Consider the following 27,231-nt stretch of genomic DNA (forward strand, 5'->3'; position numbering starts at 1 on the left):
ATACAAGCTCCGCTCCGTACACGGTCACTACTGCGGTGGCCATATTTGCAGAATATGGACAGATGAATGTCCCGGATCTGGGAAATGACACTATGTAACTACTGGAGGTAATATTCATATTCCCGCACATATAGGAGACACAAATTTATCATACAAGCATCCAGCACACCGACGGATGGAGGGAGAAAGGACAGAGACGGTGCGGCACCTGCGCTTCCGGAGGATGTGAACCCAAACCAGACCGGAGACGAAGAAGAACAGGGCCATGGAGATGTAGAGTTTGGGCAGAGGGATCTCATCCGCAGACAAGAAGCTCTCGGGGTTCCTCTCGGTGATGGAGATCTGCAAAGAAGAGAAGCAACAGACTCTTAAAACTTGGTGAAATGATGTTTTGGGTTTTATTTTTATGGTAAAAACGACCTGGCGCCATCACAACCCCCCACGCCGGTGCCATTATGGCCACATTATAACTTCCAGAATTTAGATTAAGGATTTTACTGTTCAAAAATAAATTTGAAACTTCATTATCCCCGTCACCCCCGAGCGATGTTTTTGTTTTTCTTCCTCCCCTTCTTCCAAGAGCCGTAACATTTTTTATTTTTCCATCAATCTCGCCATATGAGGGCTTGTTTTTTGCGGGACGAGTTGTACTTTTAAATAAAACCATGAGTTTTACCATATAGTGTACTGGAAAAAGGCAAAAAAAATTCCAAGTGCGGAAAAATTGCAAAAAAAAAGAGCGATTGCATGATGTTTTTGGGATATTTTATTCACCGTGTTCACTATGTGGTAACACTGATGTGTGGGTGTGATGCCTGAGGTCGGTGCGAGTTCATAGACACCAAACATGTATAGGTTAACTTTTATCTAAGGGGTTAAAAAAAAAATTCTGAAATTTGTCCAAAAAAAGTGGCGCCATTTTCCGTGCTCTCATTTTTCGGGATCTATGGCTCAGTGACTGCTTATTTTTGGCGTCTCGCGCTGACGTTTTTGACGGTACCATTTTTGCGCAGATGCTACATTTTGATCGCCTGTTATTGCATTTTTCTCAAAATTTGAAACAAAAAAAAAAAACCTTAAATTTTGGCGTTTGGTAAACTGCGTAGCGGCAAAAAAGTTCCAATCAGATTAATTGATTTTATATTTTGATAGATCGGGCTTTGCTGAACGCGGCGATACCAAATGTGTGTATATTATATTTTTTTAACAGTTTTTTTCAATGAGGCGAATGGGGGGGGGTGATTTGAACTTTTAGGTTTTAAATTTTTTTTAAAACTTTATTTTTGACATTTTTCTTTATTTTGCTAGTCCCTTTATGGGACTATAAGGATCAGCTGTCTGATCGCTCATTCATTTCTGTTGATCAGAATGATTTCCCTGCCACGGCCATTTAAATTGTGCTGTCACATTTGGACAGCACAATATAAGGGGTTAACAGGCACGGGTGGATCGCGGATCCACCTGTGCCTGATAACCACATATGTCTGCTGTTCAAATCAGCAGACATATGCAGGGATCAGCGCTGGCTCACCGCAGCAGCCGGTGGGGATTACACAGAAATGACTTAGGCCGTTCCCGATACGTCTTATGTCAATAAGGGGTTAAAAAGCAAAAAATAAAAAAAAAGGGGCTTAATTTGACATTTCCTAAAAATCATATATATTTATAAACAAAAAATGTAAGTTTCAGGCCTATGGGGTTTTTTACGGCATTTACACTATGACTATTATTTTGATAATTTTATAGATGGGAGTTTTACAAAATAAGATTATTTTTATATATTGGACAAAGCTAGCGGTGACTGGGCTGCGTTCACATGAGCCTATGTGGACCGCAGTGTCTGGCCTGATCGGGGGTCTCCCGACAGAAGAGGTTGTCCGCCCAGTACTAGGAGACACTGAAAAGAGGTTGTCCGCCCAGTACTAGGGGACATCGAGAAGAGGTTGTCCGCCCAGTACTAGGGGACATCGAGAAGCGGTTGTCCGCCCAGTACTAGGGGACATCGAGAAGCGGTTGTCCGCCCAGTACTAGGGGACATCGAGAAGAGGTTGTCCGCCCAGTACTAGGGGACATCGAGAAGAGGTTGTCCGCCCAGTACTAGGGGGACATCGAGAAGAGGTTATCCGCCCAGTACTAGGGGACATCGACAAGAGGTTGTCCGCCCAGTACTAGGGGACATCGAGAAGCGGTTGTCCGCCCAGTACTAGGGGACATCGAGAAGAGGTTGTCCGCCCAGTACTAGGGGACATCGAGAAGAGGTTGTCCACCCAGTACTAGGGGGACATCGAGAAGAGGTTATCCGCCCAGTACTAGGGGACATCGAGAAGAGGTTGTCTGCCCAGTACTAGGGGGACATCGAGAAGAGGTTGTCCGCCCAGTACTAGGGGGACATCGAGAAGCGGTTATCCGCCCAGTACTAGGGGACATCGAGAAGCGGTTATCCGCCCAGTACTAGGGGACATCGAGAAGAGGTTATCCGCCCAGTACTAGGGGGACATCGAGAAGAGGTTGTCTGCCCAGTACTAGGGGGACATCGAGAAGAGGTTGTCTGCCCAGTACTAGGGGGACATCGAGAAGAGGTTGTCTGCCCAGTACTAGGGGGACATCGAGAAGAGGTTGTCTGCCCAGTACTAGGGGGACATCGAGAAGAGGTTATCCGCCCAGTACTAGGGGACATCGAGAAGAGGTTATCCGCCCAGTACTAGGGGACATCGAGAAGAGGTTGTCCGCCCAGTACTAGGGGGACATCGAGAAGAGGTTGTCCGCCCAGTACTAGGGGGACATCGAGAAGAGGTTGTCCGCCCAGTACTAGGGGGACATCGAGAAGAGGTTGTCCGCCCAGTACTAGGGGACATCGAGAAGAGGTTGTCCGCCCAGTACCAGGGGACATTGAGAAGAGGTTGTCCGCCCAGTACTAGGGGACATTGAGAAGAGGTTGTCCGCCCAGTACTAGGTGACATTGAGAAGAGGTTGTCCGCCCAGTACTAGGGGACATTGAGAAGAGGTTGTCCGCCCAGGACTAGGGGACATTGAGAAGAGGTTGTCCGCCCAGTACTAGGGGCCAGTGAGAAGAGGTTGTCCGCCCAGTACTAGGGGACATTGAGAAGAGGTTGTCTGTCCAGTACCAAGGGCCACTGACCAGACACATTCGGGGGTGCACTCACATCCAGACTGAAGGGGTTCAGCTGCCGGCTGTCGCTGATGCAGCTGTGGAAGTACAGGCTGTACTGCCCCTCCATCTCTGGCTTGGTCACATTGAACGAGAACTAAGAAAAAAGAAGACGGATGAATAGAAGACGCCGATATGGACCAGCGCCGGGTGATAGAAGTGCACCTCGTCTTCATGACTTACCTGAAATGAGGCCACGCCGTCCTTCACCAGCATCTGATAACACTGCAATGACACAGGGGACATTAGGAAAGGGAACGGCCCCATCACACATCACAGACTACTCGCTCCCTCACCGACACCTCCCCGGACTCCAGCCCCATCATTGCTGCATGTCAAATTGTTAGGATGGTTTCCAGTCAATGTGAAAGAGCTGCAGTATCCGACCCGGCCACAACCCAATATGTGGCGCTGTGTCTTATATAAAATGAGGGGATGAGAGGCGACACCCGGAGGAACTGGTCACATATTGATGATGTAACCTGAGGATTTTAACCCCGTCCTGACCCACACAGCTCAGATGGAAAATAAAACAGTGAGCCGCTGACAGATCAGGTTTTACAAGCAAAGATTCAATCAGGCGTCTCCACATTGTGCGGGGGATGGGAGGGCGGTGGACTGACTGCCAGGCAGAACTGAAGGAGGGCACAGCAATTAGTAAAATGAGGATTGATATGGAGGATACTGATCAGGGGGGCATGTGTGAACCTCTCAGTCGTGCAGCCTCAGGTCCGGACCTGTAGCTTCAAGAGACCCCCTTAATGGCAGAATTTAGAAATACTCTATAATCTTCTATCACACCAAACTTACTGTGTTTTTTTTTTGCTCTTTGTTGTCAGTTTTACTGGCCTTGGGGTCCAGCTTGGTGTCCACCTTGCCCTTGTCGTCCGGCTTGGGGTCCATCTTCTCCTTGTCGTCTGGCTTGGGGTCCATCTTGGCCTTGTCAGCCAGCTTGGGGTCCGCCTTGGCCTTGTCAGCCAGCTTGGGGTCCACCTTGTTCTTGTCGTCCAGCTTGGGCTCCGTCTTGTCCTTGTCGTTCAGCTTGGGGTCCGCCTTGTCCTTGTCGGCCGCCTTGGGGTCCACCTTGTCCTTGTCGGCCGCCTTGGGGTCCACCTTGTCCTTGTCGGCCGCCTTGGTCTTGTCGGCCGGCTTGGGGTCCGCCTTGCCGTCCACCTTGTTGTCCCCCTTGCCGTCCGCTTCATTTTCCGGCTTGTTCTCAGTCTTTTCATCTGGGTTTGTCTTTTTTTTTACGTCTGTATGAATTTAATATAATAGGATTAGAGGCTTTTCCAGAAACTTCCAAAATATGGATGAGTGATATACAGTCCAGGTCGTTACCCCTTAACAACCGAGGACATACTGGTACATCCTAAGTCATGTCGGGGTAATCCCTGCCGGCTGCTGCAGTGAGCCGGCAGAGATTCCTGCACATGTCTACAGGATTTAAATGGCCGTGGTGGGAATCGCGCCTTTACCCACAGCAATATGAGGCCCGGGGACGCGATCACGAAAAGGCGATGGTTGCCATGGTAGCAACGGGTCAATTGATGACTCCTGTCGCTATCATGACGTAGTTCCTGTTACAGCCGACAGAGCGCCGCCTCTAACAGTAATGCTGCATTTCTGATGATCACAGCTGTGCAGCTCTGATCAGCAGAAATGAATCAGCGATCAGACTGCTGATTCATCTAGTAAAGTAAAAAATAAAAAGTTTTAAAAATTATGAATATAAAAAAACAAAAACAAAAAAAAAAACAGTTCAAATCACCTCCTTTCTCCCCATTGAAAATGAAACGGTTAAAAATATATAAAATATCCACATATTTGGTATCGCCGCGTTCAGAAATGTCGATCAAAATATACAGTAAAATGAATTAATCTGATCGGTAAACTGCAACAAAATTCCAAACTCCAAAATTACATTTATTCGTTGCCGCAAATTTTGCGCAAAATGCAATAAATGGCGACCAAAACGTAGCATCTGCGCAAAAATGGCACTGTTAAAACCGTCAGCTTGAGGCAGGAAAAATAAACCGTCACTGAGCCCCAGATCCCGAAAAATGAGAACGCTATGGGTCGCGGAAAAAAAGTGAAAATTTTTGACAAATTTTTGGACAAAATTCTGATTTTTTTTAACCCCATAGATAACGGTAAACCTATTCATGTTTGGTGTCTACGAACTCGCACCGACCTCAGGCATCGCACCGTCACATCAGTTTTACCAGACAGTGAACACTGTGAATTAAATACCCCAAAAACAATCCTGCAATCGCATTTTTTTTGCAATGTTTCTGCATTTGAAATGTTTTCCAGTACACTATATGGCAAAACTTATGGTTTCATTTAAAAGTACAACTCGTCCCGCAAAAAAAAGCCTCATATGGCAAGATTGACAAAAAAATATTAGGACCGCATTAATTAACAGTTAAAGGGAGAATCCAAAAGCAAAAGTAAAATTTATATCCTTTCTATGTGACGCTTGAATCGATTCCCTCCTGTCCCCTCCGCACTCTAATTACTGTTCTATTTTTTGCTTCTATTTCCTGTCTGATGATGAATAGTTTGAGATTCGCAGTGCATGCTGGGATAATAAAACAAAGTGTCATCAGGGGGCAGAGTCTGTGGCAGGGACCGCATCTGCTGCCCCCTCCCTGCAAGAACAGGGCCAGAAAAAGGCGGCAACGGCGGGAGGGCCAGAAAAAGGCGGCAACGGCGGGAGGGCCAGAAAAAGGCGGCAACGGCGGGAGGGCCAGAAAAAGGCGGCAACGGCGGGAGGGCCAGAAAAAGGCGGCAACGGCGGGAGGGCCAGAAAAAGGCGGCAACGGCGGGAGGGCCAGAAAAAGGCGGCAACGGCGGGAGGGCCAGAAAAAGGCGGCAATGGCGGGAGGGCCAGACATTGTAGGGAAAGGCAGACAAAGCAGGTACAAACCAGCCCCTGAAACGAGTGTCATGATGACGCTTCGCTGCCACACACTCTGCCCCCTGATGACGCTTTGTTTTGGTATCCCAGCATGCACTGGGATTCTCAAACGATTCGTCATCAGACAGGAAATAGAAATAGCATCAAATAGATATTTATTTTTGCTTTCAAACAAACCCTTCAGTCAGTAACCCACTGCCTGTCCAGATGCACTGTGGGAGACGTAATGTTTACAACAGCCCTTAGGGATCCACTAGATCTCCATCAATGCAGCACATCGGCCTTTACTCCATACAAACCCTGTCTATGCCGATCTGAAGCCGAGCGCTAACAGAAAGCAGCAGCAGAGTGTTGCAGGCGGCCGGGGCTCAGCGGTACCTGCGTCTCTGCGCTCCTTCTTCCCGGCGGGGGGCTTGGGCTCCGGCTTCTCCGCGGCGCTCTGAGTGGCAGAACTCTTATCCTCCTCCTTCGGGATGGTGAAGACGAGGCGGGGTAGGAGGTTGTCATCGGCGGTGCTCACACAAACGCTGTGCGGGAGGGAAGAGGAAGACGATGGTGTAAGACGCCCAGTGACAGAAGGCGGCGAAGGAAAACCTGAAAAGATCACCTTCTATCGGAGAAGTTGAGCTGCAGGAGGGCGGCATCTTTGGGGCGACTGTCCATCTTCTTCAGGATGCAGTCATGGAGTTCCTGGTCCTGGAAGAGAAAATGCACAAAAACATCTATGGAACACAGGTAAGCTGGAGAAAGTGATCAGGGCTGCAGTGTAAAGCATGGAGAGGGACAGAACCGGAGCACCTAACGGGCCAGGAAGAGGATTCCATGTGTCTGAGGATCACAGATTGATAGGAATAAGGGGGGAGGGGGGCAACGTTTTATGGAAAGTACCCCCCCGAGCGCTTACCAGATAAGTGGAGAAGCCGTCATTCTTGGTTCGGTCCAAACTGAAGCCAAACTGCAAGAGAAACACAGAGGGAAGGTGACGACAAGGACGCAAGACCCCCAAAACAAATGCAGGGACCACCGGAGCGGTCACCGGATACACAGGGACCAGCGGGGCGGTCACCGGATATACAGGGACCAGCGGGGCGGTCACCGGATACACAGGGACCACCGGGGCGGTCACCGGCTATACAGGAACCACCGGGGCGGTCACCAGATATACAGGGACCACCGGGGCGGTCACCGGATATACAGGGACCGCCGGGGCGGTCACCGGATATACAGGGACCGCCGGGGCGGTCACCGGATATACAGGGACCGCCGGGTCGGTCACCGGATATACAGGGTCCACCGGGGCAGTCACCGGATATACAGGGACCACCGGGGCAGTCACCGGATATACAGGGACCACCGGGGCAGTCACCGGATATACAGGGACCACCGGGGCAGTCACCGGATATACAGGGACCACCGGGGCAGTCACCGGATATACAGGGACCACCGGGGCAGTCACCGGATATACAGGGACCACCGGGGCAGTCACCGGATATACAGGGACCACCGGGGCAGTCACCGGATATACAGGGACCACCGGGGCAGTCACCGGATACACAGGGACCAGCGGGGCGGTCACCGGATATACAGGGACCAGCGGGGCGGTCACCGGATATACAGGGACCACCGGGGTGGTCAACCGGATATACAGGGACCACCGGGGCGGTCAACCGGATATACAGGGACCACCGGGGCGGTCAACCGGATATACAGGGACCACCGGGGCGGTCAACCGGATATACAGGAACCACCGGGGTAGTCACCGGATATACAGGGACCACCGGGTAGTCACCGGATATACAGGGACCACCGGGGCAGTCACCGGATATACAGGGATTGCTGGGGCGGTCACCAGATATACAGGGACCACTGGGGTAGACACCCAGATATACAGGAGCACGGCCAAAAAAACTGGCTGAATGAGGAGGATAAAGCAATATAATATTCCTGGGCGACAGCCTCCAGCCATCAAAGGAAGCTAAGAGCAGCCGCACTGGTGACCACCCAGTGTACAGTGCGAGACCCACCCAGAGACGGGACCACCCGCGAGGCCCACCCAACACATCCGCCACGTACCAGCCAGTTGCCCACTTCCGGGAGGTTGCTGAAGCCCTTTATAGAGAGGCTGGTGACCGTCACATTCATGTAACCGTCAGTGAAGAAGCCAAAAGTGTTCAGGCGAACCTTCTGTCGGGGGTCGTCCTGTGCGGGGGCAAGAGACACAAGGTCAGGGGTCCGGCCGCAACAGAAAGCCCCAACATGGCCCCTCATAACCTGACTCACTCGTCATGAGTGGCCCCCACATCACCACGGACCAGAGCGCCAACCCCCTACTACCCCCGGCCAGGTCTGTCCTCTCCTGCTCAGCGATCCTCCTGCCACTCCATACAACTACCATCATCCCAATGCCCCAACACCTCCAGCTTCTCCATTTTATTTTCTCTGCCCCCCCGACACCCACCCCTCCTTTTCCCAACATTCACGCCCTCCCTCCCATCACCCTCTCCCTCCTCCTCCCGCCACTCTCTTCTCCAGTCACTCTCCTCTTCCTCCTGTCTCCCTCCTCCTCCTCCTGTCTCCCTCCTCCTCCTCCTGTCTCCCTCCTCCTCCTCCTGTCTCCCTCCTCCTCCTCCTGTCTCCCTCCTCCTCCTCCTGTCTCCCTCTTCCTCCTCCTGTCTCCCTCTTCCTCCTCCTGTCTCCCTCTTCCTCCTCCTGTCTCCCTCTTCCTCCTCCTGTCTCCCTCTTCCTCCTCCTGTCTCCCTCTTCCTCCTCCTGTCTCCCTCTTCCTCCTCCTGTCTCCCTCTTCCTCCTCCTGTCTCCCTCTTCCTCTTCCTCTTCCTGTCACTCTCCTCTTCCTGTCACTCTCCTCTTCCTGTCACTCTCCTCTTCCTGTCACTCTCCTCTTCCTGTCACTCTCCTCTTCCTGTCACTCTCCTCTTCCTGTCACTCTCCTCTTCCTGTCACTCTCCTCTTCCTGTCACTCTCCTCTTCCTGTCACTCTCCTCTTCCTGTCACTCTCCTCTTCCTGTCACTCTCCTCTTCCTGTCACTCTCCTCTTCCTGTCACTCTCCTCTTCCTGTCACTCTCCTCTTCCTGTCACTCTCCTCTTCCTGTCACTCTCCTCTTCCTGTCACTCTCCTCTTCTTGTTACTCTCCTCTTCTTGTCACTCTCCTCCTGTTAGTCCCTCCCTCTTCGTCCTGTCACTCTCCTCTTCCTCCTGTCACTCTCCTCTCCCCCTCTTCCTCCCGTCACTCGCCCCCTCTTCCTCCCGTCACTCGCCCCCTCTTCCTCCCGTCACTCTCCTCGCCCCCTCTTCCTCCCGTCACTCTCCTCGCCCCCTCTTCCTCCCGTCACTCTCCTCGCCCCCTCTTCCTCCCGTCACTCTCCTCGCCCCCTCTTCCTCCCGTCACTCTCCTCGCCCCCTCTTCCTCCCGTCACTCTCCTCGCCCCCTCTTCCTCCCGTCACTCTCCTCGCCCCCTCTTCCTCCCGTCACTCTCCTCGCCCCCTCTTCCTCCCGTCACTCTCCTCGCCCCCTCTTCCTCCCGTCACTCTCCTCGCCCCCTCTTCCTCCCGTCACTCTCCTCGCCCCCTCTTCCTCCCGTCACTCTCCTCGCCCCCTCTTCCTCCCGTCACTCTCCTCGCCCCCTCTTCCTCCCGTCACTCTCCTCGCCCCCTCTTCCTCCCGTCACTCTCCTCGCCCCCTCTTCCTCCCGTCACTCTCCTCGCCCCCTCTTCCTCCCGTCACTCTCCCCCTCTTCCTCCCGTCACTCTCCTCGCCCCCTCTTCCTCCCGTCACTCTCCCCCTCTTCCTCCCGTCACTCTCCCACTCTCCCTCCCGTCACTCTCCCTCCCGTCACTCTCCCTCCCGTCACTCTCCCTCCCGTCACTCTCCCTCCCGTCACTCTCCCTCCCGTCACTCTCCCTCCCGTCACTCTCCCTCTCTCCCTCCCGTCACTCACCCCCTCTTCCTCCCGTCACTCACCCCCTCTTCCTCCCGTCACTCACCCCCTCTTCCTCCCGTCACTCACCCCCTCTTCCTCCCGTCACTCACCCCCTCTTCCTCCCGTCACTCTCCTCCTGTTATTCCCTCCCTCTTCGTCCTGTCACTCTCCTCTTCCTCCCGTCACTCTCCTCGCCCCCTCTTCCTCCCGTCACTCTCCTCGCCCCCTCTTCCTCCCGTCACTCTCCTCGCCCCCTCTTCCTCCCGTCACTCTCCTCGCCCCCTCTTCCTCCCGTCACTCGCCCCCTCTTCCTCCCGTCACTCGCCCCCTCTTCCTCCCGTCACTCTCCCCCTCACCCTCCCGTCACTCTCCCCCTCACCCTCCCGTCACTCACCCTCCCGTCACTCACCCTCCCGTCACTCACCCTCCCGTCACTCACCCTCCCGTCACTCACCCTCCCGTCACTCACCCCCTCTTCCTCCCGTCACTCACCCCCTCTTCCTCCCGTCACTCACCCCCTCTTCCTCCCGTCACTCACCCCCTCTTCCTCCCGTCACTCACCCCCTCTTCCTCCCGTCACTCACCCCCTCTTCCTCCCGTCACTCACCCCCTCTTCCTCCCGTCACTCACCCCCTCTTCCTCCCGTCACTCACCCCCTCTTCCTCCCGTCACTCACCCCCTCTTCCTCCCGTCACTCACCCCCTCTTCCTCCCGTCACTCACCCCCTCTTCCTCCCGTCACTCTCCCCCTCTTCCTCCCGTCACTCTCCCCCTCTTCCTCCCGTCACTCTCCCCCTCTTCCTCCCGTCACTCTCCCCCTCTTCCTCCCGTCACTCTCTCCCTCTTCCTCCCGTCACTCTCCCCCTCTTCCTCCCGTCACTCTCTCCCTCTTCCTCCCGTCACTCTCTCCCTCTTCCTCCCGTCACTCTCCCCCTCTTCCTCCCGTCACTCTCTCCCTCTTCCTCCCGTCACTCTCCCCCTCTTCCTCCCGTCACTCTCCCCCTCTTCCTCCCGTCACTCTCTCCCTCTTCCTCCCGTCACTCTCCCCCTCTTCCTCCCGTCACTCTCCCCCTCTTCCTCCCGTCACTCTCTCCCTCTTCCTCCCGTCACTCTCTCCCTCCCGTCACTCTCTCCCGTCACTCTCTCCCTCTTCCTCCCGTCACTCTCTCCCTCTTCCTCCCGTCACTCTCTCCCTCTTCCTCCCGTCACTCTCCCCCTCTTCCTCCCGTCACTCTCGCCCTCTTCCTCCCGTCACTCTCTCCCTCTTCCTCCCGTCACTCTCCTCCTCCTCCTATCACTCTCCTTCTCCTGTCACTCTCCCTCTTCCTCCTGTTACTCTTCTCCTCCTGTCACTCTCCTCCTGTTATTCCCTCCCTCTTCGTCCTGTCACTCTCCTCTTCCTCCTGTCACTCTCCTCCTGTTATTCCCTCCCTCTTCGTCCTGTCACTCTCCTCTTCCTCCTGTCACTCTCCTCCTGTTATTCCCTCCCTCTTCGTCCTGTCACTCTCCTCCTCCTGTCACTCTCCTCTTCCTCCTGTCACTCTCCTCTTCCTCCTGTCACTCTCCTCTTCCTCCTGTCACTCTCCTCCTGTCACTCTCCTCCTCCTCCTGTCACTCTCCTCCTCCTCCTGTCACTCTCCTCTTCCTCCTGTCACTCTCCTCTTCCTCCTGTCACTCTCCTCCTCCTCCTGTCACTCTCCTCCTCCTCCTGTCACTCTCCTCCTCCTCCTGTCACTCTCCTCCTCCTCCTGTCACTCTCCTCCTCCTCCTGTCACTCTCCTCCTCCTCCTGTCACTCTCCTCTTCCTCCTGTCACTCTCCTCTTCCTCCTGTCACTCTCGTCCTCCTCCTGTCACTCTCCTCTTCCTCCTGTCACTCTCGTCCTCCTCCTGTCACTCTCCTCCTGTTACTCCCTCCCTCTTCGTCCTGTCCCTCTCCTCTTCCTCCTGTCACTCTCTTCGGGTTACTCTCTCTCTTGTCACTCTCTTCCTGTTACTCTCTCTCTCTTCCTGTCAATCCCTTTCCCTCCTCTTCCCGTTTCCTGACCTCCCTCCGGTCTCTTCCGCGCCCCTGTCCCCCGGGTCACCGCTCGCGGGTCAACCCCGGTACCTTCAAGACTAGGTGATGGACCCGCGCCGTGCACAGCGGCAGCAGCAGGAGGCTCAGGACCAACAGCGCCATGTTTATTCCAGCATCAGCATCCTCTCACTTCCGGGAGGCAGCCCCGCCCCTGTCACGTGCCTCTCCGCTTCCGTCTCACAGTGACCCGGGACGTGACGTCACCATCGTGCGCCGAGGTAGGCAGGGCCGTGATGCATGCTGGGAATTGTAGTGCAGAATGAGAGGCTTGACCCCAGGGAGGGGGGGTTGTCAGAAAGCGCCTCACGTGACCTGGAAGACGAAAGAAAACCGCAGAGGCTACATACGGCAGAGTGTGAACGTAGACAAAGCGGATGTGAGACCAGAACAGGACGAAAGAGACCTCTCAAATGGCTGTGGCTAAATCCTCCCATTTCCAGAATATCTGCTTACTGTCAGGGAATGGACAGAATATTTACATTCAGAAGTCACAAACCCTCCTGACCTCTCACTGCTCACAACTGAGGGCTTGTTACACTTGTATCCAGTTCATACAATCCGGTGTGAGCTCCAGATACACAGAAACGGACGCTCAGCTGTGAGACGCGAAAGACGACGCCATCAGATAAATAGAAATCTCCCCTCGCGAGTAATGAGTTCCGTACCGAGTCTGGAGGAGCGTGCCCGGTATACGGAGGGTCTTGTGGGGTGTTCCCAGTATACAGAGGGTCTTGTAGAGTGTGCCCGGTATACGGAGGGTCTTGTGGGGTGTTCCCAGTATACAGAGGGTCTTGTAGAGTGTGCCCGGTATACGGAGGGTCTTGTGAGGTGTTCCCAGTATACGGAGGGTCTTGTGAGGTGTTCCCAGTATACGGAGGGTCTTGTGGGGTGTTCCCTGTATATGGAGGGTCTTGTGGGGCTTTCCCTGTATACGGAGGGTCTTGTGGGGTGTTCCCGATATACGGAGGGTCTTGTGGGGTGTTCCCGATATACGGAGGGTCTTGTGGGGTGTTCCCGGTATACGGAGGGTCTTGTGGGGTGTTCCCGGTATACGGAGGGTCTTGTGAGGTGTTCCCAGTATACGGAGGGTCTTGTGGGGTGTTCCCGGTATACGGAGGGTCTTGTGGGGTGTTCCCGGTATACGGAGGGTCTTGTGGGGTGTTCCCGGTATACGGAGGGTCTTGTGAGGTGTTCCCAGTATACGGAGGGTCTTGTGGGGTGTTCCCTGTATACGGAGGGTCTTGTGGGGTGTTCCCGATATACGGAGGGTGTTGTGGGGTGTTCCCGGTATACGGAGGGTATTGTGAGGTGTTCCCGGTATACGGATTGTCTTGTGGGGTGTTCCCGGTATACGGAGGGTCTTGTGAGGTGTTCCCAGTATACGGAGGGTCTTGTGGGGTGTTCCCGATATACGGAGGGTATTGTGAGGTGTTCCCGGTATACGGAGGGTCTTGTGGGGTGTTCCCGATATACGGAGGGTATTGTGAGGTGTTCCCGGTATACGGAGGGTCTTGTGGGGTGTTCCCGGTATATGGAGGGTCTTGTGGGGTGTTCCCGGTATACGGAGGGTGTTGTGGGGTGTTCCCTGTATACGGAGGGTATTGTGAGGTGTTCCCGGTATACGGAGAGTGTTGTGGGGTGTTCCCGGTATACGGAGGGTGTTGTGGGGTGTTCCCTGTATACGGAGGGTATTGTGAGGTGTTCCCGGTATACGGAGAGTGTTGTGGGGTGTTCCCGGTATACGGAGGGTGTTGTGGGGTCCCCCCGGTATACAAAGGGTCTTGTGGGGTGTTCCCGGTATACGGAGAGTGTTGTGGGGTGTTCCCGGTATACGGAGGGTCTTGTGGAGTGTTCCCGGTATACGGAGGGTCTTGTGGGGTGTTCCCGTTATACGGAGGGTCTTGTGGGGTGTTCCCGTTATACGAAGGGTCTTGTGGAGTGTTCCCGGTATACGGAGGGTCTTGTGGGGTGTTCCCGGTATACAAAGGGTCTTGTGGGGTGTTCCCTGTATACGGAGGGTCTTGTGGGGTGTTCCCGTTATACGGAGGGTCTTGTGGGGTGTTCCCGGTATACGGAGGGTCTTGTGGGGTGTTCCCGGTATACAAAGGGTCTTGTGGGGTGTTCCCTGTATACGGAGGGTCTTGTGGGGTGTTCCCGTTATACGGAGGGTCTTGTGGGGTGTTCCCGTTATACGGAGGGTCTTGTGGGGTGTTCCCTGTATATGGAGGGTCTTGTGGGGTGTTCCCGGTATACGGAGGGTCTTGTGGGGTGTTCCCTGTATACGAAGGGTCTTGTGGGGTGTTCACTGTATACAGAGGGTCTTGTGGGGTGTTCCCTGTATACGGAGGGTCTTGTGGGGTGTTCCCGGTATACGGAGGGTCTTGTGGGGTGTTCCCGGTATACGGAGGGTCTTGTGGGGTGTTCCCGGTATACGGAGGGTCTTGTGGGGTGTTCACTGTATACGGAGGGTCTTGTGGGGTGTTCCCGGTATATGGGGGCTCTTGTGGGGTGTTCCCGGTATACGGAGGGTCTTGTGGGGTGTTACCGGTATACGAAGGGTCTTGTGGGGTGTTCACTGTATACGGAGGGTCTTGTGGGGTGTTCCCTGTATACGGAGGGTCTTGTGGGGTGTTCCTGGTATACGGAGGGTCTTGTGGGGTGTTCACTGTATACAGAGGGTCTTGTGGGTTGTTCCCGGTATATGGGGGCTCTTGTGGGGTGTTACCTGTATATGGGGGCTCTTGTGGGGTGTTACCTGTATACGGAGGGTCTTGTGGGGTGTTACCTGTATACGGAGGGTCTTGTTGGGTGTCCCCTGTATACGGAGGGTCTTGTGGGGTGTCCCCTGTATACGGAGGGTCTTGTGGAGTGTTACCTGTATACGGATGGTCTTGTGGGGTGTTGACTGTATAAAGGGTCTTGTGGGGTGTTCCCGGTATAAGGAGGGTCTTGTGGGATGTTCCCGATATACTGAGGGTCTTGTGGGGTGTTCCCGTTATTCGGAGGGTCTTGTGGGGTGTTCCCTGTATACTGAGGGGCTTGTGAGGTGTTCCCTGTGTACGGAGGGTCTTGTGGGGTGTTCCCTGTATACGGGGGGGTCTTGTGGGGTGTTCCCTGTATATGGAGGGGCTTGTGGGGTGTCCCCGGTATACGGGGGATCTTGTGGGGTGTTCCCTGTATACGGAGGGTCTTGTAAGGTGTTCCCTGTATACGGAGGGTCTTGTGGGGTGTTCCCGTTATACAGAGGGTCTTTTACTCTCGGTCTTCCTTGTTGCTGTCTTGTCCTCTCAGTCTTCCTTGCTGCGGTGTTGTCCTCTCGGTCTTCCTTGCTGCGGTGTTGTCCTCTCGGTCTTCCTTGCTGCGGTGTTGTCCTCTCGGTCTTCCTTCTTGCTGGCTTGTCCTCTCGGTCTTCCTTGTTGCTCTCTTGTCCTCTTGGTCTTCCTTGCTGCGGTGTTGTCTTCTCGGTCTTCCTTCTTGCTGTCTCGTCCTCTCGGTCTTCCTTCTTGCTGTCTCATCCTCTCGGTCTTCCTTCTTGCTGTCTCGTCCTCTCGGTCTTCCTTCTTGCTGTCTCGTCCTCTCGGTCTTCCTTCTTGCTGTCTCGTCCTCTCGGTCTTCCTTGTTGCTGTCTCGTCCTCTCGGTCTTCCTTGTTGCGGTCTTGTACTCTCGGTCTTCCTTCTTGCTGTCTCATCCTCTCGGTCTTCCTTCTTGCTGTCTAGTCCTCTCGGTCTTCCTTCTTGCTGTCTCGTCCTCTCGGTCTTCCTTGTTGCGGTCTTGTCCTCTCGGTCTTCCTTGCTGCTGTCTCGTCCTCTCGGTCTTCCTTCTAGCTGTCTTGTCCTCTCGATCTTCCTTCCTGCTGTCTTGTCCTCTCGGTCTTCCTTCCTGCTGTCTTTTTCTCTTGGTCTTTCTTGCTGCTGTCTTGTCCTCTCGGTCTTCCTTGCTTCTGTCTTGTCTTCTCGGTCTTACTTGTTGCGGTCTTGTCCTCTTGGTCTTCCTTGCTGCGGTCTTGTTCTCTCGGTCTTCCTTGCTGCGGTCTTGTCCTCTAGGTCTTCCTTGCTGCGGTCTTGTTCTCTCGGTCTTCCTTGCTGCGGTCTTGTTCTCTCGGTCTTCCTTGCTGCGGTCTTGTCCTCTCGGTCTTCCTTCCTGCTGTCTTGTCCTCTCGGTCTTCCTTCCTGCTGTCTTTTTCTCTTGGTCTTTCTTGCTGCTGTCTTGTCCTCTCGGTCTTCCTTGTTGCGGTCCTTGTCCTCTTGGTCTTCCTTGCTGCGGTCTTGTTCTCTCGGTCTTCCTTGCTGCGGTCTTGTTCTCTCGGTCTTCCTTGCTGCGGTCTTGTTCTCTCGGTCTTCCTTGCTGCGGTCTTGTTCTCTCGGTCTTCCTTGCTGCGGTCTTGTTCTCTCGGTCTTCCTTGCTGCGGTCTTGTCCTCTCGGTCTTTCTTGCTGCTGTCTTGTCCTCTCGGTCTTCCTTGCTGCTGTCTTGTCCTCTCAGTCTTCCTTGCTGTGGATTGTCCTGAGGTCGGAGAATCTCTTTATCATCTAATGGCTGCTTCCATCCTCTCCGCTGCAGACTGTGCTCGGTGGTGCCCCCTTGTGGAGGGCTCACTACTCTCCTGCCATCTAGTGACCATAGAATAAAGTGCGGTGATAATTCTTGTGTTCCCTGTATACAGATCCAACCACCAGGTGGTTGGATCAGCCGTGGTAAATTCTCATTTCTGGTGGTCTCCACCTCACTCAGCCGCTCCCGGGATCTCAGAGGCCGATTATTAGTGGTTTTCCTTGTTCTTTTTGGATTGTGCACATTGTAGATTCAGACTGAAGGCAGCAGTACCACAAAGGAAGGAGCAGATCTGGAAACATGGAGTAATGTGTGACACAAACCAGAATGAGTTACCCCTGTGTGTCCCGTGCCTGTGATGACCGCTCTGCTGCTCCTTGTCATCCTCTCCGCCACTTATCCCTGGCAGCCGCTCCGGCCGTTCCCAGAGATGCTGGAGCTGCAGCTCAGACCATCTCCATGGGCTGAGTTCGGTGATTGTGGATCCTTGTCTTCCATCTTGCAGTTTCTGAGGCCAGTAACAGATGAACTTATCCTCTGCAGCAGTCGTCATTCCTGGTCTCCCTTTCCCTGTTCTTCTTTGCAATTAATGGTTTTCATGACTGCACATTCACGGATCTCGCAGTTTTCTGGACTGACCTTCATATCTTAAGTTGGGTGGTCACTTCTCCTAGACGAGAGTTTCTTGCTTTTCTCGAGTTTGCACCTGCAGAGGTCACCTGACACCTTCTGAAGGCTGATGATCCCAAAAATGACCGGACAAGTCGACCTATTCCCTGGAGCCATGCCAGGTGATGAGATGATGAAGCTCCTGAATGATGGGGGCGGAGCTATGGACTATGAGGCTCCTCCCTCTCCCTCTGTAAGCTCTTCCTGGCTATTCAGTGAGTCTCCGCCTGTAGCGCGGATCTGTAGGGAGTTGGCCATGGGCCGTACCTGATCAGAACCAGGCAACTGCACCGCAGGGTCAGCAATGGAGCTATAGGGGAGGGGGAGTGGACTCAGCAGGATGAAGCCCCTCAGACATCCCAATAAATATGGGCATCCTTTAAGAAAGCCCCTACAATCCATAAGGACTGGGCCACACAGCGGCGTCTGCTGTGGAGGACTCGCTGCGACCTCCAGTGCTGAATACCCCTATTAGCAGATGTAATGGTGCATTTTGTTCTGGCGCCACCAGAGGGAGCTCACTGAACAAACAATCTAGTGCTCATCGACTCCCCCTAGTGGCAGCGGCAGGTGCACCTTATTCCACTATGTGACTCGGGCTCAGCTGGGCAATATCAGCCCCTCACAGCCAGGTATGGCAGCACAGAGCCGCCCACATCTGTACATACAGTATATCAGCCCCTCACAGCCAGGTATGGCAGCACAGAGCCGCCCACATCTGTACATACAGTATATCAGCCCCTCACAGCCAGGTATGGCAGCACAGAGCCGCCCACATCTGTACATACAGTATATCAGCCCCTCACAGCCAGGTATGGCAGCACAGAGCCGCCCACATCTGTATATACAGTATATCAGCCCCTCACAGCCAGGTATGGCAGCACAAAGCCGCCCACATCTGTACATACAGTATATCAGCCCCTCACAGCCAGGTATGGCAGCACAGAGCCGCCCACATCTGTATATACAGTATATCAGCCCCTCACAGCCAGGTATGGCAGCACAGAGCCGCCCACATCTGTACATACAGTATATCAGCCCCTCACAGCCAGGTATGGCAGCACAGAGCCCGCCCACATCTGTATATACAGTATATCAGCCCCTCACAGCCAGGTATGGCAGCACAGAGCCGCCCACATCTGTATATACAGTATATTAGCCCCTCACAGCCAGGTATGGCAGCACAGAGCCCGCCCACATCTGTATATACAGTATATCAGCCCCTCACAGCCAGGTATGGCAGCACAGAGCCGCCCACATCTGTATATACAGTATATCAGCCCCTCACAGCCAGGTATAGCAGCACAGAGCCGCCCACATCTGTATATACAGTATATCAGCCCCTCACAGCCAGGTATGGCAGCACAGAGCCGCCCACATCTGTATATACAGTATATCAGCCCCTCACAGCCAGGTATGGCAGCACAGAGCCGCCCACATCTGTATATACAGTATATCAGCCCCTCACAGCCAGGTATGGCAGCACAGAGCCGCCCACATCTGTATATACAGTATATCAGCCCCTCACAGCCAGGTATGGCAGCACAGAGCCGCCCACATCTGTATATACAGTATATCAGCCCCTCACAGCCAGGTATGGCAGCACAGAGCCGCCCACATCTGTATATACAGTATATCAGCCCCTCACAGCCAGGTATGGCAGCACAGAGCCGCCCACATCTGTATATACAGTATATCAGCCCCTCACAGCCAGGTATAGCAGCACAGAGCCGCCCACATCTGTATATACAGTATATCAGCCCCTCACAGCCAGGTATGGCAGCACAGAGCCGCCCACATCTGTATATACAGTATATCAGCCCCTCACAGCCAGGTATGGCAGCACAGAGCCGCCCACATCTGTATATACAGTATATCAGCCCCTCACAGCCAGGTATGGCAGCACAGAGCCGCCCACATCTGTATATACAGTATATCAGCCCCTCACAGCCAGGTATGGCAGCACAGAGCCGCCGACATCTGTATATACAGTATATCAGCCCCTCACAGCCAGGTATGGCAGCACAGAGCCGCCCACATCTGTATATACAGTATATCAGCTCCTCACAGCCAGGTATGGCAGCACAGAGCCGCCCACATCTGTATATACAGTATATCAGCCCCTCACAGCCAGGTATGGCAGCACAGAGCCGCCCACATCTGTACATACAGTATATCAGCCCCTCACAGCCAGGTATGGCAGCACAGAGCCCGCCCACATCTGTACATACAGTATATCAGCCCCTCACAGCCAGGTATGGCAGCACAGAGCCGCCCACATCTGTATATACAGTATATCTGCCCCTCACAGCCAGGTATGGCAGCACAGAGCCGCCCACATCTGTACATACAGTATATCAGCCCCTCACAGCCAGGTATGGCAGCACAGAGCCGCCCACATCTGTACATACAGTATATCAGCCCCTCACAGCCAGGTATGGCAGCACAGAGCCCGCCCACATCTGTATATACAGTATATCAGCCCCTCACAGCCAGGTATGGCAGCACAGAGCCCGCCCACATCTGTATATACAGTATATCAACCCCTCACAGCCAGGTATGGCAGCACAGAGCCGCCCACATCTGTATATACAGTATATCAGCTCCTCACAGCCAGGTATGGCAGCACAGAGCCGCCCACATCTGTATATACAGTATATCAGCCCCTCACAGCCAGGTATGGCAGCACAGAGCCGCCCACATCTGTATATACAGTATATCAGCCCCTCACAGCCAGGTATGGCAGCACAGAGCCACCCACATCTGTATATACAGTATATCAGCCCCTCACAGCCAGGTATGGCAGCACAGAGCCGCCCACATCTGTATATACAGTATATCAGCCCCTCACAGCCAGGTATGGCAGCACAGAGCCGCCCACATCTGTAAATACAGTATATCAGCCCCTCACAGCCAGGTATGGCAGCACAGAGCCGCCCACATCTGTATATACAGTATATCAGCCCCTCACAGCCAGGTATGGCAGCACAGAGCCCGCCCACATCTGTATATACAGTATATCAGCCCCTCACAGCCAGGTATGGCAGCACAGAGCCGCCCACATCTGTACATACAGTATATCAGCCCCTCACAGCCAGGTATGGCAGCACAGAGCCGCCCACATCTGTATATACAGTATATCAGCCCCTCACAGCCAGGTATGGCAGCACAGAGCCGCCCACATCTGTATATACAGTATATCAGCTCCTCACAGCCAGGTATGGCAGCACAGAGCCGCCCACATCTGTACATACAGTATATCAGCCCCTCACAGCCAGGTATGGCAGCACAGAGCCGCCCACATCTGTATATACAGTATATCAGCTCCTCACAGCTAGGTATGGCAGCACAGAGCCCGCCCACATCTGTCTATACAGTATATCAGCCCCTCACAGCCAGGTATGGCAGCACAGAGCCGCCCACATCTGTACATACAGTATATCAGCCCCTCACAGCCAGGTATGGCAGCACAGAGCCGCCCACATCTGTATATACAGTATATCAGCCCCTCACAGCCAGGTATGGCAGCACAGAGCCGCCCACATCTGTATATACAGTATATCAGCTCCTCACAGCCAGGTATGGCAGCACAGAGCCGCCCACATCTGTATATACAGTATATCAGCCCCTCACAGCCAGGTATGGCAGCACAGAGCCCGCCCACATCTGTACATACAGTATATCAGCCCCTCACAGCCAGGTATGGCAGCACAGAGCCGCCCACATCTGTACATACAGTATATCAGCCCCTCACAGCCAGGTATGGCAGCACAGAGCCCGCCCACATCTGTACATACAGTATATCAGCCCCTCACAGCCAGGTATGGCAGCGCAGAGCCGCCCACATCTGTATATACAGTATATCAGCCCCTCACAGCCAGGTATGGCAGCACAGAGCCGCCCACATCTGTATATACAGTATATCAGCCCCTCACAGCCAGGTATGGCAGCACAGAGCCGCCCACATCTGTACATACAGTATATCAGCCCCTCACAGCCAGGTATGGCAGCACAGAGCCGCCCACATCTGTATATACAGTATATCAGCCCCTCACAGCCAGGTATGGCAGCACAGAGCCGCCCACATCTGTACATACAGTATATCAGCCCCTCACAGCCAGGTATGGCAGCACAGAGCCGCCCACATCTGTATATACAGTATATCAGCCCCTCACAGCCAGGTATGGCAGCACAGAGCCCGCCCACATCTGTATATACAGTATATCAGCCCCTCACAGCCAGGTATGGCAGCACAGAGCCGCCCACATCTGTACATACAGTATATCAGCCCCTCACAGCCAGGTATGGCAGCACAGAGCCGCCCACATCTGTACATACAGTATATCAGCCCCTCACAGCCAGGTATGGCAGCACAGAGCCGCCCACATCTGTACATACAGTATATCAGCCCCTCACAGCCAGGTATGGCAGCACAGAGCCGCCCACATCTGTATATACAGTATATCAGCCCCTCAACAGCCAGGTATGGCAGCACAGAGCCGCCCACATCTGTATATACAGTATATCAGCCCCTCACAGCCAGGTATGGCAGCACAGAGCCGCCCACATCTGTATATACAGTATATCAGCCCCTTACAGCCAGGTATGGCAGCACAGAGCCGCCCACATCTGTATATACAGTATATCAGCCCCTTACAGCCAGGTATGGCAGCACAGAGCCGCCCACATCTGTACATACAGTATATCAGCCCCTCACAGCCAGGTATGGCAGCACAGAGCCGCCCACATCTGTATATACAGTATATCAGCCCCTCACAGCCAGGTATGGCAGCACAGAGCCGCCCACATCTGTATGTACAGTATATCAGCCCCTCACAGCCAGGTATGGCAGCACAGAGCCGCCCACATCTGTATATACAGTATATCAGCTCCTCACAGCCAGGTATGGCAGCACAGAGCCGCCCACATCTGTATATACAGTATATCTGCCCCTCACAGCCAGGTATGGCAGCACAGAGCCGCCCACATCTGTAAATACAGTATATCTGCCCCTCACAGCCAGGTATGGCAGCACAGAGCCGCCCACATCTGTATATACAGTATATCAGCCCCTCACAGCCAGGTATGGCAGCACAGAGCCGCCCACATCTGTATATACAGTATATCAGCCCTTCACAGCCAGGTATGGCAGCACAGAGCCCGCCCACATCTGTATATACAGTATATCAGCCCCTCACAGCCAGGTATGGCAGCACAGAGCCGCCCACATCTGTATATACAGTATATCAGCCCCTCACAGCCAGGTATGGCAGCACAGAGCCGCCCACATCTGTATATACAGTATATCAGCCCCTCACAGCCAGGTATGGCAGCACAGAGCCGCCCACATCTGTATATACAGTATATCAGCCCTCACAGCCAGGTATGGCAGCACAGAGCCGCCCACATCTGTATATACAGTATATCTGCCCCTCACAGCCAGGTATGGCAGCACAGAGCCGCCCACATCTGTATATACAGTATATCTGCCCCTCACAGCCAGGTATGGCAGCACAGAGCCGCCCACATCTGTATATACAGTATATCAGCCCCTCACAGCCAGGTATGGCAGCACAGAGCCGCCCACATCTGTATATACAGTATATCAGCCCCTCACAGCCAGGTATGGCAGCACAGAGCCGCCCACATCTGTACATACAGTATATCAGCCCCTCACAGCCAGGTATGGCAGCACAGAGCCGCCCACATCTGTATATACAGTATATCAGCCCCTTACAGCCAGGTATGGCAGCACAGAGCCGCCCACATCTGTACATACAGTATATCAGCCCCTCACAGCCAGGTATGGCAGCACAGAGCCGCCCACATCTGTATATACAGTATATCAGCCCCTCACAGCCAGGTATGGCAGCACAGAGCCGCCCACATCTGTATATACAGTATATCAGCCCCTCACAGCCAGGTATGGCAGCACAGAGCCACCCACATCTGTATATACAGTATATCAGCCCCTCACAGCCAGGTATGGCAGCACAGAGCCGCCCAGATCTGTACATACAGTATATCAGCCCCTCACAGCCAGGTATGGCAGCACAGAGCCGCCCACATCTGTACATACAGTATATCAGCCCCTCACAGCCAGGTATGGCAGCACAGAGCCGCCCACATCTGTATATACAGTATATCAGCCCCTCACAGCCAGGTATGGCAGCACAGAGCCCGCCCACATCTGTATATACAGTATATCAGCCTCTCACAGCCAGGTATGGCAGCACAGAGCCACCCACATCTGTATATACAGTATATCAGCCCCTCACAGCCAGGTATGGCAGCACAGAGCCCGCCCACATCTGTACATACAGTATATCAGCCCCTCACAGCCAGGTATGGCAGCACAGAGCCGCCCACATCTGTACATACAGTATATCAGCCCCTCACAGCCAGGTATGGCAGCACAGAGCCCGCCCACATCTGTATATACAGTATATCAGCCCCTCACAGCCAGGTATGGCAGCACAGAGCCCGCCCACATCTGTCTATACAGTATATCAGCCCCTCACAGCCAGGTATGGCAGCACAGAGCCGCCCACATCTGTATATACAGTATATCAGCCCCTCACAGCCAGGTATGGCAGCACAGAGCCCGCCCACATCTGTACATACAGTATATCAGCCCCTCACAGCCAGGTATGGCAGCACAGAGCCGCCCACATCTGTACATACAGTATATCAGCCCCTCACAGCCAGGTATGGCAGCACAGAGCCGCCCACATCTGTATATACAGTATATCAGCTCCTCACAGCCAGGTATGGCAGCACAGAGCCCGCCCACATCTGTATATACAGTATATCAGCCCCTCACAGCCAGGTATGGCAGCACAGAGCCGCCCACATCTGTATATACAGTATATCAGCCCCTCACAGCCAGGTATGGCAGCACAGAGCCGCCCACATCTGTATATACAGTATATCAGCCCCTCACAGCCAGGTATGGCAGCACAGAGCCGCCCACATTTGTATATACAGTATATCAGCCCCTCACAGCCAGGTATGGCAGCACAGAGCCCGCCCACATCTGTACATACAGTATATCAGCCCTCACAGCCTGGTATGGCAGCACAGAGCCGCCCACATCTGTATATACAGTATATCAGCCCCTCACAGCCAGGTATGGCAGCACAGAGCCGCCCACATCTGTATATACAGTATATCAGCTCCTCACAGCCAGGTATGGCAGCACAGAGCCCGCCCACATCTGTATATACAGTATATCAGCCCCTCACAGCCAGGTATGGCAGCACAGAGCCGCCCACATCTGTATATACAGTATATCAGCCCCTCACAGCCAGGTATGGCAGCACAGAGCCGCCCACATCTGTATATACAGTATATCAGCCCCTCACAGCCAGGTATGACAGCACAGAGCCGCCCACATCTGTATATACAGTATATCAGCCCCTCACAGCCAGGTATGGCAGCACAGAGCCGCCCACATCTGTATATACAGTATATCAGCCCCTCACAGCCAGGTATGACAGCACAGAGCCGCCCACATCTGTACATACAGTATATCAGCCCCTCACAGCCAGGTATGGCAGCACAGAGCCGCCCACATCTGTACATACAGTATATCAGCCCCTCACAGCCAGGTATGGCAGCACAGAGCCGCCCACATCTGTATATACAGTATATCAGCCCTTCACAGCCAGGTATGGCAGCACAGAGCCCGCCCACATCTGTACATACAGTATATCAGCCCCTCACAGCCAGGTATGGCAGCACAGAGCCGCCCACATCTGTATATACAGTATATCAGCTCCTCACAGCCAGGTATGGCAGCACAGAGCCCGCCCACATCTGTATATACAGTATATCAGCCCCTCACAGCCAGGTATGGCAGCACAGAGCCACCCACATCTGTATATACAGTATATCAGCCTCTCACAGCCAGGTATGGCAGCACAGAGCCGCCCACATCTGTACATACAGTATATCAGCCCCTCACAGCCAGGTATGGCAGCACAGAGCCCGCCCACATCTGTATATACAGTATATCAGCCCCTCACAGCCAGGTATGGCAGCACAGAGCCCGCCCACATCTGTATATACAGTATATCAGCCTCTCACAGCCAGGTATGGCAGCACAGAGCCACCCACATCTGTACATACAGTATATCAGCCCCTCACAGCCAGGTATGGCAGCACAGAGCCGCCCACATCTGTATATACAGTATATCAGCCCCTCACAGCCAGGTATGACAGCACAGAGCCGCCCACATCTGTATATACAGTATATCAGCTCCTCACAGCCAGGTATGGCAGCACAGAGCCGCCCACATCTGTATATACAGTATATCAGCCCCTCACAGCCAGGTATGGCAGCACAGAGCCGCCCACATCTGTATATACAGTATATCAGCCCCTCACAGCCAGGTATGACAGCACAGAGCCGCCCACATCTGTACATACAGTATATCAGCCCCTCACAGCCAGGTATGGCAGCACAGAGCCGCCCACATCTGTACATACAGTATATCAGCCCCTCACAGCCAGGTATGGCAGCACAGAGCCGCCCACATCTGTATATACAGTATATCAGCCCTTCACAGCCAGGTATGGCAGCACAGAGCCCGCCCACATCTGTACATACAGTATATCAGCCCCTCACAGCCAGGTATGGCAGCACAGAGCCGCCCACATCTGTATATACAGTATATCAGCTCCTCACAGCCAGGTATGGCAGCACAGAGCCCGCCCACATCTGTATATACAGTATATCAGCCCCTCACAGCCAGGTATGGCAGCACAGAGCCACCCACATCTGTATATACAGTATATCAGCCTCTCACAGCCAGGTATGGCAGCACAGAGCCGCCCACATCTGTACATACAGTATATCAGCCCCTCACAGCCAGGTATGGCAGCACAGAGCCGCCCACATCTGTATATACAGTATATCAGCCCCTCACAGCCAGGTATGGCAGCACAGAGCCGCCCACATCTGTATATACAGTATATCAGCCCCTCACAGCCAGGTATGGCAGCACAGAGCCGCCCACATCTGTACATACAGTATATCTGCCCCTCACAGCCAGGTATGGCAGCACAGAGCCCGCCCACATCTGTATATACAGTATATCAGCCCCTCACAGCCAGGTATGGCAGCACAGAGCCCGCCCACATCTGTATATACAGTATATCAGCCCCTCACAGCCAGGTATGGCAGCACAGAGCCCGCCCACATCTGTATATACAGTATATCAGCCTCTCACAGCCAGGTATGGCAGCACAGAGCCACCCACATCTGTACATACAGTATATCAGCCCCTCACAGCCAGGTATGGCAGCACAGAGCCCGCCCACATCTGTATATACAGTATATCAGCCCCTCACAGCCAGGTATGGCAGCACAGAGCCCGCCCACATCTGTACATACAGTATATCAGCCCCTCACAGCCAGGTATGGCAGCACAGAGCCGCCCACATCTGTATATACAGTATATCAGCCCCTCACAGCCAGGTATGGCAGCACAGAGCCGCCCACATCTGTATATACAGTATATCAGCCCCTCTCAGCCAGGTATGGCAGCACAGAGCCGCCCACATCTGTACATACAGTATATCTGCCCCTCACAGCCAGGTATGGCAGCACAGAGCCGCCCACATCTGTACATACAGTATATCAGCCCCTCACAGCCAGGTATGGCAGCACAGAGCCCGCCCACATCTGTACATACAGTATATCAGCCCCTCACAGCCAGGTATGGCAGCACAGAGCCGCCCACATCTGTATATACAGTATATCAGCCCCTCACAGCCAGGTATGGCAGCACAGAGCCGCCCACATCTGTATATACAGTATATCAGCCCCTCACAGCCAGGTATGGCAGCACAGAGCCGCCCACATCTGTATATACAGTATATCAGCCCCTCACAGCCAGGTAT

General features: G+C 53.9%; 1 protein-coding gene across 2 annotated transcripts in view; it reads right to left on the reverse strand.

Annotated features, from left to right (window-relative positions):
- Positions 1-12,261, reverse strand: part of GPR107 (G protein-coupled receptor 107) — an 85,598-nt gene extending 73,337 nt beyond the window's left edge. The window contains exons 1-9 of one of the 2 annotated variants that reach the window (XM_075324360.1): positions 12,137-12,261; positions 8,163-8,288; positions 6,994-7,044; positions 6,697-6,785; positions 6,468-6,616; positions 3,980-4,422; positions 3,353-3,394; positions 3,165-3,266; positions 209-342 (exon numbers count right to left, since the gene is read on the reverse strand). In XM_075324360.1, coding sequence (XP_075180475.1) covers positions 209-342; positions 3,165-3,266; positions 3,353-3,394; positions 3,980-4,422; positions 6,468-6,616; positions 6,697-6,785; positions 6,994-7,044; positions 8,163-8,288; positions 12,137-12,208 — 1,208 coding nt within the window. In that variant the 5' untranslated portion in view covers positions 12,209-12,261. Of the gene's footprint in view, positions 1-208; positions 343-3,164; positions 3,267-3,352; positions 3,395-3,979; positions 4,423-6,467; positions 6,617-6,696; positions 6,786-6,993; positions 7,045-8,162; positions 8,289-8,369; positions 8,509-12,136 lie in introns of those variants that run through there. The other variant, XM_075324361.1, reaches the window with a different exon arrangement.
- Between the last annotated feature and the right edge of the window lie 14,970 nt (positions 12,262-27,231).

Source organism: Anomaloglossus baeobatrachus, chromosome 9 (assembly GCF_048569485.1).
Source record: "Anomaloglossus baeobatrachus isolate aAnoBae1 chromosome 9, aAnoBae1.hap1, whole genome shotgun sequence".
Classification (NCBI taxonomy): Eukaryota; Metazoa; Chordata; class Amphibia; order Anura; family Aromobatidae; genus Anomaloglossus; species Anomaloglossus baeobatrachus.